The sequence below is a fragment of the Ptychodera flava genome, chromosome 5 (assembly GCF_041260155.1).
Source record: "Ptychodera flava strain L36383 chromosome 5, AS_Pfla_20210202, whole genome shotgun sequence".
Classification (NCBI taxonomy): Eukaryota; Metazoa; Hemichordata; class Enteropneusta; family Ptychoderidae; genus Ptychodera; species Ptychodera flava.
In genome coordinates this window covers 22400582-22423039 of record NC_091932.1, presented here as the reverse complement: position 1 = coordinate 22423039, position 22458 = coordinate 22400582, and the positions used below count along the sequence as shown (strand labels likewise).

Here is a 22458-nt window from a genome sequence, read left to right as displayed (position 1 = left end):
TCAAAACGTCATTAAAAATACATTTCAGTTGCTATTGAACTCCACGATTACACATATGTCTTGCAACATACAACGCGAAGAAGGGCAAATATTTATCGACGAGGTTTTAATTACAGGTTCATTTTGCACACCTTTGAATTGTCTTTCTAAGATGAGCCAGCGTCGAGGAAATTCACATTGGTTTTCGATGGAGAACACCACATGTAGCTTTCGATATGTAGTCAACAGTTATCCTTAATAGCCAAAGGTTGTATTTCCAATGAAAGCAGTTTTCTATTCATTTCCGTTGGGGATTATAGATATCACTGACAACCCGGAATATGTAATAAATACGTTGCCCTCGTATTTCGAGAGTGAAAAAAATAATCTTGTCTGACTATTATCTACTGCAGTTCTTTATTCTCAAGAAATATATTACCAAGACAGAAATTGAAATGATAATTTTAGTCGTTCTAAACATAGTATCTAATTCATGTTAAATAAAGAAGTCCCACATCCGTAACCCTTTCGATTTTATGGCATGCATAAAGAACATATATAACTCTTGTCTGCTGCAGTATAATGGCCACATTTGATGAAGCCCTGTATCTAGGCAACCATTACTTCAACTTCGCACATGGTCAGCATCTGCGTTCTATCAATCAGCTGTACGCTGACGTATCGCCCTTGCATTGGAGTCTCACAGCCGCATCTGACATGGACGGGGTTTTCTTTGACCATTTTCCCAAGTATCATCATTCCACAAGTTGGATTATCCTCAAAGGTTTCACTATCACCAACACGGATCTCGGCATTCTTGAGACGGAAATCTTGAAGTGAAGAAAAGTCGATCTTATCAGTAAGTATAGTACATATGTATATACGATACTTATATCGAAGCTTTAAATTCTATCAGACGAAAACTTGGACATGTTTATCTAAAATCAAGAACTGTGATGGGGAAAAAACTGATAAATAAACCAATAAAATTATTGTTACTGATAATTTCATTAAACAAGGCTGCGGAAAGTGAACACAATATAGACAACTACAGCCCCCCTGGCGTGTGGCCGTGATCGGCAATTGAACTGATCATAATTCAGTAAATATCTCGCTATGATTTATCCTCCAGAATAAGAGATTAAAGAAACTACAGAAACGGCCTCTTCTGCTTCATATCTGGACATTTTACTTGAATTTGACTCTAATGGTCACCTTTCTACTAGGCTATATGACAAGAGAGATGATTTCAACTTTAGTATAATCAATTTTCCACACCTCATAAGTAATATTCGACTCTCACCAACTTGTGCGGTATACATTTCCCGGCTTATTTGATATGCTAGAGCATGCAATTCATATGGTTATTTTGTAGAGAGACATTGCCATCTCTCTCACAAACTGTTATATCAAGGTTACACCAGAGCAAGACTTGTCTCTACATCCAAACGCTTTTTTGGCAAGTATCGCAAGCTTGTAGATGAATACAACATGTCTCTTCGACAAATGATCGCTGATGGCATCGGTGACATTGGGCCTTAGTAAGTGACCACTACCTATCTGACTTACAGATTGATATATGGCGGGTGCCACATGTGGGGAAGGATGCGCTTACTATTTTCGAAACACCTGACATCACTTCTTTGTCTTCTGGCCAGAGGTCCATATATCTTTCTTTCATGAATATGACTTTGTTTGTGTACCGTCTATTTACTGTTTGTTCTGTGCTATTTTGTATATATGCTTACAAGTATTTTCTTACGAATTCTGACCTAATGCCATTGGATTATGGATTGGTATGATCGCGATTATATTAGAACAATAATGTCAGGAAAGGGCATCGTTGTACACTATCATAAAGACGCCTAGTATTGTTAACAGTAAAGAAATTGCACCTTACCAGTGCGCAGCGTACTGTAAGGGAAACGAAACGAATTAGGGACTGAACAGAAATTACCGGGGAGGTGGTGGGCTGATGTTTTTAGAAACACCACTGCATCAAAAATAGTGACCCTTCAAAATTCCTTGCACAAAAATCAGTGACCCTTTCCCTTATCCTTGTGTGTTACTCAAAGCATTTCGTAAAAAGGTTATTTAAGAAAAATATATTAGGCTGCAATCACAAGCATCTCTTGTAGGGAGATTCAAAAATCAATTCTCAGATTTTTTCAAATAGCCCTAACAAACCCCCGTTCAAGTCCCCCCCTTCTGATTTGCTCTAATTTTGAAGTCTCCCCTCCCCCAGGGAAGTCAAAATGTGGCCTATACAATGCTTTGTCCGACAATATCAAATCATAATACCAGGGAGTCTATTGGGTAAACTATTAACATTTTCGCCATAAAAACAAGCTATATCTCCCCAATTATATGTGTGCGATAATTCATGTAAATGTATTTTGTTTGAAGTGGCAGGTAAAATGTGCATGTATTGTGTACAAAAAATGTGATCTTTAGATTTCATCGATAATGTTAATTCAATATACATGGTAGCCTAAGAGAAAATATGAACACATATTTTCAAATATAAATTAGCAATATGTGTTCATCTATAGACGTTCAATTACTAAATATAAATTTACTTGATTAGCATTGGTGTTTACAAGTGCACATGTGAACAAGAAGTTTAATTTTTGAATTTCGCTGAAAATGTAATATCCTCTGTACATGGGAGTCTATGACAAAACTGTAAATAATCTTTTCCCAATATTTGTGCATATATGGACCCTGAATAATTGACATATTTGCGCTTGATTAGAAGAGGGTGGTTACATATGCATTTGTGTACAAGAAATTTGATTTTGGAATTTGGCCGAAAATGTTGATCCACTAGACATAGTCTATGAGGAAACTATGAATACTTTTCTTAAAATACAAAACTCGGTAGATCTGTGTACTTATGTATGCATGACTATTGATATTAATGTACTTAATTAGATAAGTCCAAGTTTGTGGAATAAAATTTGATTGTAGATTTTTACCGAAATGTTGATCCACTATACATCGTAAGCCATGAGGAAACTACAAATAAAACATGGGTTATCTGCTCTAAAATTGTTAATCAAACGTTGTTTGACCTGAAACGTCCATTTGTCATTAACGGCACAATGCACTATTATAAATAGTTTGTATTCTGTCAAAGTTGTCAAAGAAATAAAATGTACATACAGCTACATGAACGTTTGACACCGTCCTATACCCAAGGTTTTGTCAATGGGAGAATTATATCAAATAAGTCATCTCCCAAATCGTTATAGAAAGGTTAAGTTGAAACTTTTAGTCATAGGGGACAGTTATACACAACAGAGGAGCTGGGTAAGTGGAAATCATGACAACCTAAATCCCCTGCCTCAATGTGTCTGTTTGGATCATGAATAAATTGTTTAATATACCCTAAAACTTGTGCCCGAAGGGCGCAACGAAGATGTTAATGGCAGAAAATGAATGTGCCAGAAGATATTTTTTTCAGTATTCCATATTCTTCAATACGTGCACATGCATGTTCAGCTGTGATACATGAAAAAGGTGACCCTCCCCATAGGCTTGCACAAAATTTTATGACCCTTCAAAAATGCTTGCGCGAAAAATGGCGACCCACTCGCAAAAAAGCACTGGCCCCACCCCTCCCCTGTAATTTCTGTCTAGTCCCTAAGAACCGAAAATAGACACAGGTCGATTAAAATAAAATCACAGAATTGCAAAACCAGACATCCTAGAACATACACTTTCCAACAACAATGCAACAATCATTAAATTATCCTGCTGTTACTGACACACAACTGTATGGCTTTCTATCCAGGTTAAAATTACTACCGTTCTTAGACTCCTTTAAAATTTTACACCTTAACTTTGAACTCTTTACATCCTGACTTCTCATTTATCAAGGTACAGATACAGTGCAAATTTACGCAATATCTTTCACTATACACATTTCTATCGTCAAATTTCATTTACGATGGGAGCCTTCAAAATTTAAGCAGTGCCATGCAATGCAACCTGTTATGCACGAGTTTACATTAATTCATTTAACTGGTACCGTGTGGCCTTATTTATACATTTTAGTGACAATAACAACAGCCATTTGCAGATGTTTAATACTTGAGAGATTATGATTCAGAAGTGTAAGTTACCATTTTGTAGTATATCAATTTTTTCGACTTTAGATTCTTTACTTTGAAATTAATAGGTTTGGAATTTTTAATGAATGCATCAAAATACGTATACGTTTTATTCAATTTCGAGCACTTGCAAATAATTTGCTACTTTAGGAGGCAGTCTAATTTTCAGGAGGTATATTGTTTATAATTACGACATGCCAGTGAGTACTCCTTAAGATTTTCGAGCATGCTCGCCATGGCTACTTACGACAGCAATCCTCTCTGTTGGTGATGACAACTTCATAGATGTCGTAAGTTTCTCCCAGATCCACTGTCCACCAAGGTTGGTATTCTTTGTTTGTCCAAGAACAAGAGCCAGTGTGTGCATCGGTATTAAAATCGCCATCGACTGCATTTTCAGACGCAGCGTCCTTTTTGGGTTTATCCGAACTCTGAGCAGTTGGTTTGCCCTCGGCGACATTATGGAGGCCAGGTGGGAAATCACAAGCTAAAACAGACCAAGTATATAAAATTACTCAAATAAAACGTACACAAGCACGTCCTGTATTCTACGTCAATGAATATTTTTGATTTTTCTTTGATCAATACCCATTAATCTCTATATGTCTGACAATATGACGTTGAAGACCTAAAATATGACTTTCTAGATGAAAATATGTAACTCGTATTGAAAATGTGTGAAAAGCGTAGGTTGTCATTATTATTGATTACCCTGTAAAACACGGCCTATACTTCACTGTTTCCCGTAACATTTAAAGCGGCACTACTCCATTCCTGGTCGTTAGACTAGTTCTTGCTGATACTGCTATTGTTATTTTTATTCCACTATTTCAAAATGTAGTCTGTAGTCAGAATTTTCATCAGAGCTCTCAAAATGCACATATACACAAACGAAAGAAGTGACTTCAGTCATGATAAAATACGAACGTATAAACGTATAAAATACGAAAGTTTAACAATAACGATGAAACCTTATTGACTGAAGTATCTTCTTTCTTAAGCTTAACATGCAGAAAACCAAGTAACTTCGCTTTTAACTGTGACAAACATTAACGGCATCCCTTATTGATGAAGAGATGTCATTCTAAGCTTGTATGCAAACTATCTCTGTCCAGTTGCTACCTTTAAAGTTTGAACATCGCTAGAACTTTAAGCATTGAAATGATACAGCTCAGAAATATATATAAACCGCTAAAAGTCACAGGTGCAAAAGCATTCAATTAAATGTCTGAACTGCAACAAAGTAATCGATACGTAAATTAATAAGTAGTCGATGGAGACTTTCAAAGAAGGGAGCGGGACAAAACCGTGGATAAGCATGGCATTCTTAGTACGTCATCCCTTTAAAGTTGTTGTCGGTTAATTATTGTTTTACAAATTATTGTTTTACTAACTTCTGACCTTCACGTGAGATCAACAACAGCCAAGTGCATTGTAGTGTATCAAAAACTGATAAGACCAGCAGTAAAATCGACTGTAAGGTGCAGTTATAAGCTAGGCAGAAGTAGACTCCGTCTGCAAAAGCTGAAATATTGAGTAGCAGGAGGTCAGACTAAGTAAAAGCAACACCACCCCATCAAAAACAGCACCGGCGTCTGACCATCTGCTAGACAAGTTTTCACGTTTTGCAGACGAAGTTGATTACAATGTCATTAAAAATCGCTTACCACATCGATTTTTGTGTTGTACCACATCGATTTCACTATTGTTCTTATCAGTTTTCCGATACACTTAAATGCAAAATGGGCATGTTCACCTCGAGAATGGGCGGAGTGATTTGAAAAGTGTCATGCCGAGGTAAATTATAAGGGACCTTATATTTATAAGGGAATGATCGACTGGGTGTTAGCTGTTATAAGAATTGACTTCTTATGTGAAAATACAAATTTATATACTCACGTGGTAACGTCGGAATATGTGTGGCTGATGGGAGAGGGAAGTATTATTAGAGTGTGTGAGATAATGTCCAAATTGAAAAAAAATGTATTTAAATGAGTATCTTGTTGTGCAATAAACTTTAACTTAATCGAAATTGAAGTGTTAAATTAGATCAGATTTTTACTAGGTCTTATTATATAAAATAGGATATCGCTCGTAAGATACGACCTTTTATTCATTCTGATAATTTTTTAAAGGTGAGTAAATATTTCGTTATGTTTTGCTTAACTGCAAGAAATATTATGCTATAGCTCTCATAAATGATCTACTTGAAACGATAAAATGAAAGGGAACTACATTTTGAAGCTTAATATGGTGATATCCTCAGACACCAGAAGTCACAAAAGAATAGCTTACTTTCGCCTTCTGTGCACCGATGTGAGCAGATTTAGGGGGAAAAACAACAAACAAACAAATAAGTTAAATACATGGAAAATGTGTAGAACATGGTATATAAATTAAATATGTTCAAATTACAGTATAGCTTTTGTGATCCCTACAACTGAGGCTGGCGAAAGAGATTCTTATGAAAAGCCTTTATTTTTCATAATGAAAAGGGCAAACGATATCCTACCTATAACTGGGGCTTCCGTTTTTGGCGGTGGTGCTTCCGTTTTTGGAGGTGGAGCTTCCGTTTTTGGAGGTGGAGCTTCCGTTTTAGGTTGTGTTGGCGACAGTGTTGCTACAGTAATATAGATCATTAAAATAATCGCAATCATACCAATCCATAATCCGATAACACTAGGTCAGAATTAGTTTCAATTAATAATAACATTAAAAATATCACGTGGCATTTTTTTTCTTTTGATATACAGACAAAACTTAATAGCTTAAGGTTCAAGTTTGAGTATAATTTTTTCTTCTACATATCCATCATGAGTATGAAATTCAGTAAAGTTTAATCACTTAATTTGGCTCTATCTTCAGGCTCATTAAAATAAATAATTAATATTGCATTAAAAACCTAGGATCACTGTTTGAATCACAAAAATTGTACTGTCTACTCTTACTCGAATATCAGAACGCTGTCCTCGAAATTCAAAATTACGTAGCGATGAGAAAAATCATTTGCGTTCCAAACTAGCACATTGATAGTATTTCAGGGCTATGCGTTAAAATAAATGATGGTGTCGAGGCTGTGTAGAGCATAATTTGAGAAGCTGGTTTCCCAGCTGCAACATTATCTGAAGCAGTTAACAAGATATAATAAGCATTGAAGAGTCACAATCTAATTCGTATTTTTTTCGCGTCATTTCGTTTAACAACAAACAGCGTTTCAGATATCGTTATGTGTACATTCATACCTGCGAACAGGGCTCAGTAGAATGACAGAGGGCTGTTAATGCTCCGCTCTTAACTGAGATGTTATGCGACTTTTGCAACGATGAAATATTTAATACTCACATAAAGTCCCATAAACTTCAACTTCACACAATGTGAGAAATTGATTTTGTCCTTCAAGCTGCACACTGGCATATCGCCCAGCTGTTTCATCGGCGCAATCGAATGTTATGGTGAGGGATGCGGTTATTTGTTCACTTGTGACTGCATTTCCACATTGGGTGTTGCTTGCTATGTCTTCACTTGGGCCGACACGCACGACAGCTCCAACCAGACGTTCCGCTATAAGCAAAGTCGTAAAATTTATTTATTTTTAAAATCTTTCGATAACATGTCATGCAACTTTAAGAGAGTGGAATATGATGGAAATACATCCATGCGCATCGCTACAGCAGAATACTAGTTACTACAGTATAGTTATAAATATAAGATGTGCCAAGACCAGGCAAATCATATATATTTTCCAACTGTAGCCTTGTCTTTTGCAATATATATTTTAGAGAATGATAACCTTACACTTACAGCAGCAATCTTCACGATTTATGATGACGACTTCATCAACATTGTAGGTATCCTGAAGATCTACCTTCCACCACGAGTCTTGTTCTTGTAGGGTGTGGGTGCATGATTGGCTTGACCAGTTACTGTCTGCGTTTCCATCAACAGCGTTTTCTGGACCAGCCGGAGTTGAGATTGTGTAGAGGCTGCTCTGAGAAGCTGGCTTTCCTACTGCAACATTTTCTGCGGCTATCAACAAGATAACAAGAGTCTAAGCGACACAAACCGTGCATATTTTGTCGCGTCATTTCGGATAATGTTATTTTTCTGATGGACCGAGAGAAGGATTATCGTTCGCCAGTTTCCTTCAGACACAGAAGAAGCATGTTTCTCACGGATTTTTCCTCAAGATATGTAACACTAGTGAACGCCCAATTTAATCCGTAACATACATTAAAATTGGAACACACGCTAACATAACATTTTGCAGGACACTGTTGTCGCTAGTAGAAGGAAAAGAGACTGCTGCCGATGACTATCCAAGGGAAACTACTTACTAGCTTTCTATTTGTCAACCTTTCTTTTGATCAGTCGATCTACGTTTCGTTGCCTACCGTTCGAAATGCCAAGAAAAAGACATCTCAACAAACACGATGTCATCATATATATGTTGAATGATAAAACACTCGCATGGGAAACGAAACTCAGTTCGCATTGCATCAAACCCCCTCCCAAGATTTAAAATTGATTCGACAATGCAGCCGTTACGAAGAAATTACGATGCTTTCTCAAGCACAGTATATAACTGAAGTGGTTTGATTGAAGTTTACTGACACAAAAGTTTTGTTAACAATAATTTTTTTTAAACCTATCCTTTCTCGGTGATTGCAAATCATCAAACATACGGCTTCCATGGCGTAACCGTGTATAACTTATGGCTTAGCAAGATAATCGAATGAGAACTACCCCTCATTTAAATTAAGTGATTAGGTGTGCTTTAATTTTCAGCAGCCTTATTAGTTTTCCCTTTCCATAAAGAATATGGCAAAGAATCATAAGAGTCGTTAAACCGTTTTTGTCAAAATTGGGACTTAAAAGATATGTTATAGTTAAGAATTATGCACCATCGTAAAGTATATTAAGATTTGTCTTTCCTATGGTTCCATTGACTATTTAGTATTGTGGAATTAAAGATACCGATTTAGCGATATACTTGAACGGATAAGAAGATTTTAATTAACCCCATGACAAACAAGTCAAGGCATGTGGAAGAAGAGAACTGTCCCTGTCCTTCTGCCGACATCGCTCAGTGAAACTATAAGTTAGAAGTGCGCACTCCTTTGAAATAGTGTAACAGTAATATGTAACATTCGTAATGAGACTTGTTAGTGTTTTTAGATACAATATGATGAGCATATGGTATTTAGCTATAGCTAGAGCCTAGAGGCTGTAAAAAAGAATCACCAGAACATGGTGTACCAGAACATTACAGCAGATATATGTACGAAGAACCACGAAATTAAAGCCAAATGTACCAGAACACTACTTGATTTTGGCTTTACCTACGCTTGATGATAATACATAAGCGATCCTGATGTTCAAAACACTACACAAGTTCATGCAATTGACAGAAACCGTTTGATGTAAGTAAAACTAAATTGTAAGTATTTGCGTGTATGGTTTTTAGCCTTTCAAGAAAAAGTAGGTATATTTTCTATTAAACAGTACCTCCACACGCATAAGATCTACCGTTAATTTAAAACACTTGACAATTTAAAATAGCTTGATAAATGCATTTTATATTTTGGGATTTATGAAGCCACATTATGTCGTGTAACATCTAGGATGATCTATCAATCCTACATCTTGTACCGGCTAGATCTCGTATACTTCAATCAAGGGGCGCCAATGTAGCAGGAACAGGCTAGTGGTGTCATTTTTAAATAGACGCAAAAGTAAAGATTCCCATGTTTGCATTTGGAACTTTTTTGTACGAGCGAATCATACAATGATAATAAAACTGACAATTTTACCGACACTGCGATAACTGAGCTCCAGCTCGAGATACACAACTTCTCTTGCACCCCTTAGAGCAAAGGGAAGACAAAATGGCGTTGCCTGGGCTCGTTACACCTTGATAATCGGTCGGAAAGTTTTTCATTAATGTGATTTATTTCGTATACTTTTGTCGATATCATTTATTTTATAACGACTGCTAGCGCTCTTGGGTCATACCCACGGCAAAATCGAATCGCTAACTTCTCTACTCACCGGCTCTCACTGTTCACATTGACGAGTGTTTACGCCCTGTATTGTATATTTTTCCACAATGTAAGCTAGCCTTTGTAATAACCTTACTCTATAGGCACTTTATAGGGTTTCCTGAGTTCTAACAATACGCATTTTTTGGTACTTACCCAAACTTCCATAAACTTCTACTTCGCACAACGTAAGAAACTCATTCTTTTCTTCGAGTTGAACACTGACATATCGTCCCGTAGGACAACCAGAGCAAACGAACGCCAAAGTAGTGGACCCCTGTACGGCCTCACTGGTAACAGTATCTCCACACTGGGTATTGCTTGCGATGTCTTCGCTTGAGCCAACGCGAACGACAGCTCCAACCAAACGTTCCGCTGCAAACAAGCGTAAACACATGATGCTAAAACTGATTCAGATTTAAGTCCTTTCGTTTAATTTTTTGTGAGTTTTGATAAGGTTAATTTTGTCTTGAGATGTGATGTAATCGCTTAAAAATCAAGTGATATGCACTTTCGCACTTGATCGATTTAAAGAAGGGCAACATTTATCGTGTATTCTTTGAGATACATCGCTGACGAAAGTGGTACCCTCTTCGACGCAAAAATAGTTCATGGTAGATATATAATCGTTAGAAAGCCGTTATTTGCCAGAGCTTAACTTCAGAAACCTCCTGTATGCAAAGATAGAAAACCTAAAACCGCTACAACCCCTTTCACTCTCGTTTAATGTTCAAGTTCAAGGTTTTGTCTTTTAACTATCCGAGAGAGTACTGCATCTTTCTTATAATAGACAGATAATGTTATTTTGAAGGAAATGTAATGCCCCGCCTATACCAATATCGTTGTTATGAATATGTCGAAATCAAACATCAAAGGGGAAGGGAAGGTCTTAAGGATCTCATATGTTTAGTCTGCAACAAGGGACTTTTTTATCACCTAACACAGTGAAGAATATTTAAAAACTACCGTAACGAGGAACAAACTGGTAAAAACAGGACACATTTGTTCAAACTTGATACATTTCAAATGCAATATACTGAGCCTGATAATCATGATCAAGATTGTATTGCGTAACTTTGGGTATATTGGGCAGCTCCACCACCTACAATCATTTTATACCTTCTCAAATTTTAATATGAAAATATGAAAGGAGACATGATAACATACAGCAGCAGTCCTTGCGATTTGTTATGACAATGACGTCAACCTTGTATGTACCCTGGAGATCCACCTTCCACCATGAATTTTCTTCTTGCAGAGTGTGGGTACATGACTGACTTGACCAATCGCTGTCTGCATTTCCGTCAATTGCATTTTCTGGGCCAGCTGGAGTTGAGATTGTGTAAAGGCTGCTCTGAGATGCTGATTTCCCTGCTGCAACATTTTCCGACACTGTAAACAAACGGGGATGTACAAGTGGGAAAATATCTTGAGTGTTTTTAAGAGCGCTGATTTTACATATTTTCTCTTACAGAAAACTTCATTTTGTTAAACAGAAAAACAGTGATCATATCTGGAAACACGAGGACCTCCCTTACCTGCCGGTAAAACTGAACATAATTAACATATTTGTATAAAAGGGAAATTAACTGTACATTTTTGGCCAATTTTCCAGTATGTTTCGTTCTGTCTGTCTACTGCAGTTTTTTGCTCTACTCCCCGCAGCATGCTTAGAATAATTTTCTTGATAGCAAATAAGTCCTAGTCTTGACTTTTATTCAATTTTAAATAATAACAATACTGACTCTACAGATATTGCTGTTGATAGATTAAAAACAAGACTTTTCATCACACTTCATGGAGAATAACAAGAAACTTCAATGGATACACAAAACAAAACCACCAAAATTTAGTTAAATTGACAACATAACACTTATTTTATATCAATCAGAGACATTTTCGTTTCGACTTCACCCTTTAAGTAACCAAGGCCCTTCAAATGCCCCCAACAGGCTGTTGATATTTTCAAATCCCTCGTCAATTCTCACAACCCACACAGAGATGTTTGTGAATGAAGCCTAGATGTGTCAGATCTTGTACAAGAAACCAGGGCTTGAGGAAAGCTTCCAGGCGTAAATTTTTCACGTATCTCATATGTCAGATCGCAATCTGCGATGTACGAACAAATTGCGGGATAAACTGTACGTGACAGATTCTAGTTACACGTTATGGTCACATCATTATCAGACATCATTAATAATGTGTATGATATGTATATGGTGATCCGAGAAATTGCAAACATCTGTGTGGAGAATCATTATGTAATCGTAACAATATAAGAGGTTGGTAACACATAGTAATGACTCAAGGTTTTATTCGTTTCACATAATTGCTGTCTGAAGATATAATGAAATAAATCCTTTTTAGAACAGATAGAAGCTCCCGTAATGCCGCTGATAACTAGAGACTGTCACATTACTGTCATTTATTAGTGATTTTACTATAATAGATGTCGTTATGTGAGAGAATCATGAACGAATTATTAGTACATTGTTTAAAAACAATCTCTCTAGTACTTACACAATGCTCCGTAAACTTCAACTTCGCACAATGTAAGATACTGATTTTGTCCTTCGAGTTGAACAATGACGTAGCGTCCCCTTGTACCAGCGTTGCAATCGATTGTTATGGTGGTCGACGCAGTTACTTGATCGCTCGATATTGGGTCTCCACATTTAGGGATAGTTTCGATATCGCTGCTTGAACCAACGCGAACAACTGCCCCGACCAAACGTTCAGCTGAGAGACAAATACACTTTACATGTAAGCGTGATCTATATTGAAAATCTCACAATCAAAGCTGAAAGGGTTTAGTGGTCGGAAGTATAACGACCAATTATAGTCAAAAGTAAAAGTTATACTTCTAATGTGTGTCATTGGGCAAATGTTTACCAAATTGATAGGGGAGGGGAGATATACTGAAACCCTTAATCCTCGAAATACAAGTCATGAAATTGAGCGCCACTGTAAAAGACTTGATCATTGTCGACGTTAACAACGCCAAACATGAAATGTGCTTAAGTTCCGTAATTTCCTTATTTAGCCCATTGTTTACTGCTTTCCCTCACAACTCCTTGACAACTTTCATATATAGGGAATAATAAGGGCGCAGATTCTTAGCTCAGGTATTGAACCACTCTTTATCAAAGGTATACTGTCACCTGTTCCAATTTTGCAACAGTTACCATGGAAAGAGAAAATGTAACCAATCACAGAGTTTAAGCGGATGGCCGTTTTTAAAAACAGCGCCCTCACGTGGGCATTTTGAATACCAAGGAACGCCCCTTTGACCATCTATGGGCGTATTTAGATTACAGGTGACTGTATACCTTGGCCGAGCGATTTTAACTGTGACAGGGTGCCGCACGTTGCGAGTTCAAATCCGGTCAAAAATCTACTGAATTGACAATTTCTTTTTAAATAAAATCAGTATCTATCAACTGAATTACATTTTTTTTATATATAAAGGACAGATTATATTCTTTGCCCATTTGAATGACCAAATCATGTCGTTTGATAGCCGGTGTGTTCCATCATGTTCAGGTATTAAACATAAAGGCATATCCCAAGTGTTTCATTGAATTTATGTCATCGAATGTAGTTCTTGAAAAGTCAAGTCAATAAATAAGTCACCTGTCTTAGGAGAGTCCAGATTTAACAATCGGTACGCATGTGCACAAATTAAATCTGAATTACAGGTTTTGACCAATTAAAAGAGAAATCTGATCACCCCTGCCTATAAACACTTCCATAACACACGTACCCTCACAAAATTAAATCTGAACTATAGGTTTTGACCAATTAAAAGAGAAATCTGATCACCCCTGCCTATAAACACTTCCTTAACACACGTACCCTCATGTCACCACTATGAAAGTGAGGTAATGACTTACAGCAGCAGTCCTGGCGATTTGTAATTACTACGTTGTCAACTGTGTGTATATCCTGCAGATCTACCTTCCACCAAGAGTTTTGTTCTTGTAGAGTGTGGGTGCATGACTGGCCAGACCAATTGCTGTCTGTGTTTCCATCAACAGCATGTTCCGGGACACCTTCAGCTGCGTAGAGGCTGCTCTGGTAGGCTGGTTTTCCAACGGCTACATTCTCGAACCCCGAGACTGTTTCGTAAAAAAAATATGAAAATTTCACGTGAATCTGACCTCTAATATCTCGAACATTGGAAACATTAATGCAACACTAAAGGCTGGCGTAAACAGCCCGTTGCTCCATCCTTGCATTTTCTCCAAAGGCCTCCAAAAAATCTAGTTGCTAAACGGTAAAGATCAACAAAAGTATTACGATTATGACCTTTCAGTTACTCACTGGGTTGTGACCTTGCTATAACTCCAACAGAGGTCGTAACTTCAGTGCCAAAGACTACTAGTATTGCATCGGTGTAAGAAGTTGGTGCCGCCAGAGGCACGGAGGCACTGAGAGACATTGGGGCAACCAAAGTAGAGGTGTCGGAGAGAAAATTCGGGTCTAAAATTCAGCAGTGTGATTGCGGCCCTCATTTTGCTAATGGCAGCTTTGGGAAACAGCTTGTTCTTCTGAAGGCGAGACTTTGCTGACTCTTTCGATGGTAAAAGCTGTCCAGTGCATGCATCGTAAAAATCTTTACCGTCGCAGATAAAGTAAAGATCGAACAACATATTTCTGTTACTTCTGTTCTATTCAAAATTTGCGATGTTGTGAAAATGTAAAGAGTAAAATAAACGCAGTATCTGATTCGATATTGTTCAAATTTATTACCAATATGGACATTTTATGAAAATATATCTGTATTTTTGGATCACTTACATAATATTACTGATTTCAATTTATTGTTTCGCCGAAAGTAAAATTAGGACTTTTTATTAATTTGCATGGTAATCGATCGGGGTTATCTCTTTTATACCTGGACTATACTGAGCATTTATTATGCCTCAAAGTAAAATACATTACAAAAATCCTCCGACTCCAAATTCATCGAATTCAAAGTATTTTTACGCAGTTTCATAATGACATGTTCAAAAAGATAAAATATCAAATCAATGTGTATTCGTTGTTTTGATCGATGACAACGATACGTTAATAATTTGTACAAGATAGTAAATTTACAAAACATTGAATTTGCTGTTTGAGAAAATGCAAACATTCCGTTTGAACGTAGGTAAAGTAGTGATTTATAACGGCGTTCAGGGAAATTTATGATCTTTGCTGAGCTGTTACACACTGTTTCATCGGACTGTCGGATTTGAACTGACAGAATTATCAGGACTAAAGGTCTTCTACAGTAACGTTTTATAAACATGACAAATTCAAGTGTCAAAACACTTTCGTGCTGAGGAAAGTTATAGTTAGTAGTGATGGGAACTTATCTGTGCAGACGTACAGTTTTAACGTTACAAGGTTACATCACTAGCTGCTAAGTCCTGTGTTTGTATAGAGTTGTTGACGGCTACAAAGCCGTCCTTGTCGATGGGCGTGATTACAGACAACGGCGAACTGTATAATTAGGCTGCGTTCACAAATAACACTTGAGGGGGGCTGGAGGAATCGTGAATGGAATCTAATTTGTTTTAGATCCCCCTCAGTAACCTCAAAGGTTTTAAATCCCCCCCGGCTATATGATCAAAATTTTTCAAGTCTCCCTCTCCCAATTATCATGTACCCACATACTTATTAGGGATGCACGCAAGGGAAAATAACATGTATTAGCCAGTTTAACTCACAAATGTTCGACACTACTTGTTAATTATTAGCAGTTTATAGAGGCATGTTCCTATAATGCAAGTTCTTTAATTTGTCCATTTTCAAACGCAGACTGACTTGAGTTAATTCAACTCTGGCCAAGCCTATGGCATCTGCTGAAGAGCACACAAAACGACGATCATGAGAGTGTACGCAAATATCCTGGCTACATTTTGCCAGATTGTCATAGTGAAAAACTGAGTACAGTGACCTATCAAAATATTTTTCCAAAAGTACAAGACACATGTGGTGGCTGTGATGCTTCTCAAATTTACAAAACTGGAACTTCACGGTTAAAATATTCTATAAAATAAACTTGTTAATCTCTAAAATTCTGGGTGTAATAATGGCAAATTTGGTAGAAAAATAATTCCATTAAGTCACACATTATTTTCGTTTAGGGTCTTTACTGTTCAAAGTTTTACTTTAATGTTATTTTACGATGAGAATGTGAAAATTTAGAAAATGGAGCATGGTGACCTCATCATTTTTCTTTAATATTTGATTAATTCTTATATGCAAGAATTCAAAAATCCCTGTTAAGTTTCAGGTTTCCTGGTCTTCCATATCATGTGTTGCTCTGTGGTCTGATCTTATGTACAAGTTTATTTCACTGTCAAGAGGGTCATTTGACCCAAACCCTGCTTCAACTACATCAGAGTCAAAGCTATCTTTGCCACTGCCGATATACTGTGAAAGTGACACTGCAGAACCAGGGTAGTAGCTGTATTAACTTTGATTATTTTGACAATGTTTTTGTTAAGTTTATACAACTGTGTTCTTGTTTTATTATTTTATAGTCCCTACAGCATGTTGAACTGTCCAGTATTCAGCTTGCCAACACAGTCTGCGCATGTGTACTGTACGTTGTATCATTGACAAATGATTTTCAGTCTGGACTCTTATTTAATTATCGTACAATACATGTCTATACCTACACGCTTTGTCGACAATTGGATATAATGTGTTTCAGCATACTGTATGGAGGCAGCAAGATTTTTTATATTTCATAGAAATATTTAAAAAAATATCAAGAGTTTCAGCTTCTGCCCCGTTACTTGGCTCACTTGTTTGTTTTTTTGAAGAAAATTCATACATGTTTAGATTTTTTCGAGATAAAAGTAATTAAATGTGACAAAACTGTTCTAGATTTATTTTAATTATAACTAAAATTAGAACAATTTGATGACATTAATGTATTATTCATTTTTCATTGAATTGCCTGACAAACCTTGGCATTGGAAAATGTCAAGGTAAAAGGGAACTAAAAAAAATTAAGGTCGGTAAGGTCGGTTAGTAAGCTAATTATAGGAGAACGAAGATGAAACTGTCAGCAAATTTATTTTGAAAAATAATTAACCAATGTCATGTGTTGATGCGACCCTTGTGTAGACCTTAAAGTGCTTGAGATAAGTTATTTTGGGATCACAGAAAGAAGTGCTGGTCACCGAATAGAGGTCAAGGTGATGAAATCATAAACGAAAGTACAACCTTGACTGACACATGTTGCGATGTTGGTGAAAGGTTGAGTAAATGTACCGAAATACTGTTTGGGCAAGATAATTATGAAAATTTGTTGATTTCACGCCAATTGACATTGTCGTTCCGTTACCATACTATCTAATTCACCATAGACGATATTTGATGGAATCCTCACATCGACAGTGAAACACATGGAATTTCTTATGCAAAAAGCGTTCAGTTTCTGAGAATTGTATCAATTACATTTAAAAAACGTATAAGACAACTAAAATAACTGAGGGAGTATAAATGGCTTTAACTGCAATCTAGTTTTGGCTTGGCAAGTCTAGCTAGAAAAAGTATGAAACAATTACTTCAATTATCCAGAGCATGAAGTGCCTTCTAGTTGCATATCCTTTTCCTTGTTTTTCAAAATAACCTAATTTGTGTCCTTGCCGTATATACCGGCCAAAGTGATATTTGTTTGCCGTAGTGTAAGGTCCACTTATACACCGCATCCATTGGCTGGACTGCTTTTCTGAGGTCCCATTAGTATTGTATATTCGTTTTACGATACTATGATTGGTTACCTTGTGTCCCTGTGTTAGCCTCGTTATAGATTTCAATATGTATTAAGTCTTTCTTGAAACTATCTTAAAACCGGTCAGTTAAAGTGTGGTAGCCGGTGCGATCACAAGGTTCAAAGAAGGCCGAGTTCGTCTGAGAAACATTCACTAATACAAATTGTGAGTGTATCTTTACCTCCATATGCTTCCTAGTCGCACGATTCAGTCTTCAATGATATTTTGAAGGTCGCTAGTGTGAACCAATTCTCTCCAATCGTAAATTTACTCCGAGCACAAATATTTTGAACAATATCGGATATATCGACTGCTCATCAAAGGGGTTTATGAATCATGTAACACGTTTAATCTTTTTCAACTTCTAGAGCATACCTGGAATTATACCATAGTAGCGTGCGTGCAAATCAAGCTGACTTGCTAGTCCAGATACGAAGACGATGTGTCAAAAACGACTCGAACGACGGATCAGAACTCAGGACGTTATAAAGTTTTACAATTTCATACCAAGATAAGAAAAAAATTAATTAGACTGCAAGATATTCAAGTTGGACTGAAGACATGGGCACAACTTTGAGGTCTAACCATATGTTGTACTATTCATGATTAACATGGTACACCACATCTATGATGGTAGCAAGCCTAGAACCCGCCGGGTGGCCGGAGAGCCTATTAAGTAAACTTTTATTCTCAATCGGTTTGAAGAACAAAATTCAATGCCATTTGCAAGTGGAGAGGGCACAAGCTGTGATATTTCATATTCCCAAGCGAATATTTCAATCGACTTTTGTTTTTTATTCCTTTTTTTGTAAAACCAAAGCGTACTAAGAACACTATTTTCACAATATCATCGCCAACTGATCCAAAACAGTATACCTATTTATCGTTTTCTTGTTTTGAATGCCATTGATATATTTCCCAAAGGAAAGCGAAATATCATTAAATCTACAAAATTGACGCCTTTCCCTTCACTATAATGACATTTAAAGGATTGATATTGAACTTTGCAATATTATTGGCGGTTTACCGGAGACATTAGACGATATTTCGCCATTTCTTCCCTATACAGACAGTTATGATTGTTAGATAATGCATTGGGGCATTGCAAATGTTATGCTATCGTTTTTTTAAACAAATGTCTCTTCACACTGTACAAGATATCTTCGCTGGGCAGCGAGTGTGTTGATTCAGCATTTACATAGGAAAATGCTTATCGTGTGCTACCGACCTATCAAAATATCACTTGTAAAGGTGGAATCACTGAACACCGTGCGGGAAGTGTAAAAGAAGATTGCCGAATTGACTGACTTGATGTTCCTCAGTAAAAATTGTCTGTCTTTGTCTTCATGTCGCGACCGAACCAGAGGTACAGACGTCCTGAATGAGTGGTTACTACAACGATTTCCAGAAAGTACATGGAACACTGAATAACGAGGTGAACATAGAAGAAGGAGGGAAACGCAGGGACAAGAGGCAACAAATCACAATGCCAATGCCATGAACTGAACATTATGTAGTAATGAAACGTAAGAACGTGCGCTCTAAGCGGACTTTGGTCCACAAACACCGATCAAAGTGACTGGTACATAACTCTCGAACCTGACTTATGAAACAGGATGACTGAAACAAAAAAAAATCAAACCAATGCACACTCTAACAAGACACTCAATTCGTACATTCACTAGTTGAATTGAACAGGACCACAGATGCTATCGGACCTCTTAAAGTTGATAACCTCGTCGCAGGATTTCTACAAGCAAGGAGAAATACGATTACATTCGAACATTCGAACTCAACTATCAACTTTCCTTTAGAAGCATTGTTGAACTATCGAGGTTACGTCAGAGTATTTATTTAGAACATCACACACAGATACACACACACAGACACACACAGATGAATAATACAATACAGTATGTTCACAAAAACATTAAACAATTCGATTGTTGTAGTGTGTTACACTGTTAATACTTAAAAGAAAGTTAAACAACTACGTACAAAAACACAGTTGTCATTGCCCAGTAAAGAAAACTTTAAATGTTGTTAATAATATGTATATTTTGATGTTGACATTTGTTTTAACTAGATCATCCACGCAGCTGTGAGCAATTTTAGGCATTCGTTAGTATTGCTCTACTCAAACGTAAGACCATGCGCAAATTTTTGAGCTACTTTACATGTAATCAAAATTGTTCTTTTTACGTTTTTCAGGAGATGCAACGAGGAAATGCAATCTATAAAAGGTGTGAGCATTAAAGCTTGAACTACATTATCATGTTATGTTTTCTGTAAACAAGGCGAAATGAGCCATGAAATAAAATAGTAACTGCATACCTGTGTGAGAACACAATGCTGCGGGAACCAGGATAAAAACCAACAAGCGCTCCATACTTCTTCTCGGATATTCTCTGACGAGGAAAAGTTTAACGTTCTTAAAAAGCATATTGCACCATAACCTGCAAAATGGTTGGTCGATATACATAGTAACATACCTGCATCACATGTTTTTAATTAAAATTTCGACCATTCATGACACTTTCTTCTATACCATAGGTTTTAAGTTATTTCAGTAGTCAATATAAGCTGGTTGGAATTCCCACAATTTAAGCTTTTTCTATAATTTAAATCTATAAATATGCCATCCGATTTTTCCCAAATTTTTTATTGTTTAACCTTAGTTATACACCTCATTTGTTGGACCGATAACTTTATGCTGCGAAAGGCGATCTATAATACAACATAAATTGTGTCAGGTTATTATGGCCGAGATTCAGGTTTTCTCTCGCGACAAAATGAGAACATGGACTTTGGACTACCCCTTACTGTAGCGACATATCGACACAATAAAGCAGATTAATTTTCAAAGAAAAATGTCATAACCTGACAAATTAATAATATCATTGTTGTTGAGAATACACAACACTGTACACGAGTGCTTAACATTTGCATTTCAGTAATCTGTTAATATCCTGATGTATGCTGAAATCCGTCGGTGTCTCTGCACCAAAGATTCACTCATGTTTGCCTAACTCCTGTTCATGTTATCTAGTAGACAATTGTACAAGAAGTACTTAAAAACTTTTAATTTACAATGCACAAGATGATATACGAAGGTTCTCATACATTGACAGTTCAGACACTTAATGTTAGTATGCCTGTTAAATATGTGATTGTGACTGCTATATCGATAAACCCAGCTAACTATTATAATGAGTCCCCGGCATTGTGGTCGGAGTATAAACTGTATTGCAATAATTTCAACAACGAAAGGGGCATTTGGAATGTTGCGTTACTATGAATTTCTTCGGGAGCATGTAGATATAAACAGTTCTAAAAACAGACACATTGAAAGAGTGACCCTAACATTACTGAAACCAGCGACATAAACAATTACAATGTGCCATTATTCACTTTAGTTTTTAATGATTGCATTTCTATAGAAAGTTTATATCATGTTGCTGTATCACTCGGAGCTTTCAGCAGATATAAAACCACTGAGTGAAAGATTATCATTATTCCGCAAGTAATAACACAGCTTCGCTCGTTGAATGTGTGCTGCCAAATATACAACCTGTCCACTGGGATGGTTCATATCAGCTATATCCCCGCTTTACGTTTTTTTTAAAGTTATGGTAAGGTTCACTCGTATATTCTACTAATTGTGTCAGTCTTATTACGTTGAGTCTATCGACGTAACGAAATTCACTTTTAGCTCACACAACTGGCAAGATTTTTTTACACATTTCTTCGCAGACAGCATGTATAGATTTACAAAATGAACACGGGAATAATTCGACACATGATTGAGAGTATATTGTTGCAAGACATTGTTATAAATGTGTGTTTAAGTGGCCATTATCAGTATATAATCAAATACTTGGTTAAAGGTGGCAATTAATGGCTTGGCGAGTAAATTTTGAGTCATCTAATCAATAGCGGTCAAGATGTTAGGGAATTATTATTTTCAGACTTTTGAATCTCTGTACCCCTGCATGGAATAAACCAACAAGGCAGAGTCATCTTCCCTGTGATCATTTTTTAAACACTTAACGTTTTTCCAAAGACAATCAGAAGCTCTTTAACTAACTTCGTATATTTTTTGCATTATTGATTTTCAAATTAACTACACAACAGTTAGGGAGCCTTCAGTTACTATGGGGGTGGGCCGGAGGATTTTGAAGGTGGTCGATCTTGTAAAATGTGACCCTCCCCGATGCCCCTAACTAAATGTTACCATTTTCTCCATCCCCATTATATACCTTCTCAAATTTTAATATGAATATTTTCAAGGAGACATGATAACATGCAGCAGCAGTCCTTGCGATTTGTAATGACAATGACGTCAACCTTGTATGTACCCTGGAGATCCACCTTCCACCATGAATTTTCTTCTTGCAGAGTGTGGGTACATGACTGGTTTGACCAATCGCTGTCTGCGTTTCCGTCCCTCCCCCCAAACTAAAAAGTTTGGAATATGTGTATAACCTTGACAGGTCAAGGATATGGATGGTCAGATTTTATACTGCGCACTCTTTCAATCACTTTCCCATG

General features: G+C 36.8%; 1 protein-coding gene and 1 long non-coding RNA gene across 2 annotated transcripts; both read right to left on the bottom strand.

The window, feature by feature from the left end:
• Positions 1-368: 368 nt before the first annotated feature.
• LOC139133264 (uncharacterized) lies at positions 369-6429 on the bottom strand. Its single transcript, XR_011552551.1, has 4 exons — positions 6390-6429; positions 5994-6017; positions 4342-4581; positions 369-809 (listed from the first exon to the last, which is right to left on the bottom strand). It is a non-coding gene; the product is annotated as an uncharacterized lncRNA (long non-coding RNA).
• Positions 6430-6556: 127 nt separating this feature from the next.
• LOC139133581 (uncharacterized) lies at positions 6557-20353 on the bottom strand. Its single transcript, XM_070700314.1, has 8 exons — positions 20242-20353; positions 14026-14250; positions 12653-12871; positions 11300-11524; positions 10289-10507; positions 7896-8120; positions 7437-7655; positions 6557-6714 (listed from the first exon to the last, which is right to left on the bottom strand). Exons 1-8 carry the CDS (start codon positions 20348-20350, stop codon positions 6557-6559), a joined length of 1599 nt encoding a protein of 532 aa, XP_070556415.1. The 5' UTR covers positions 20351-20353.
• Positions 20354-22458: the final 2105 nt, after the last annotated feature.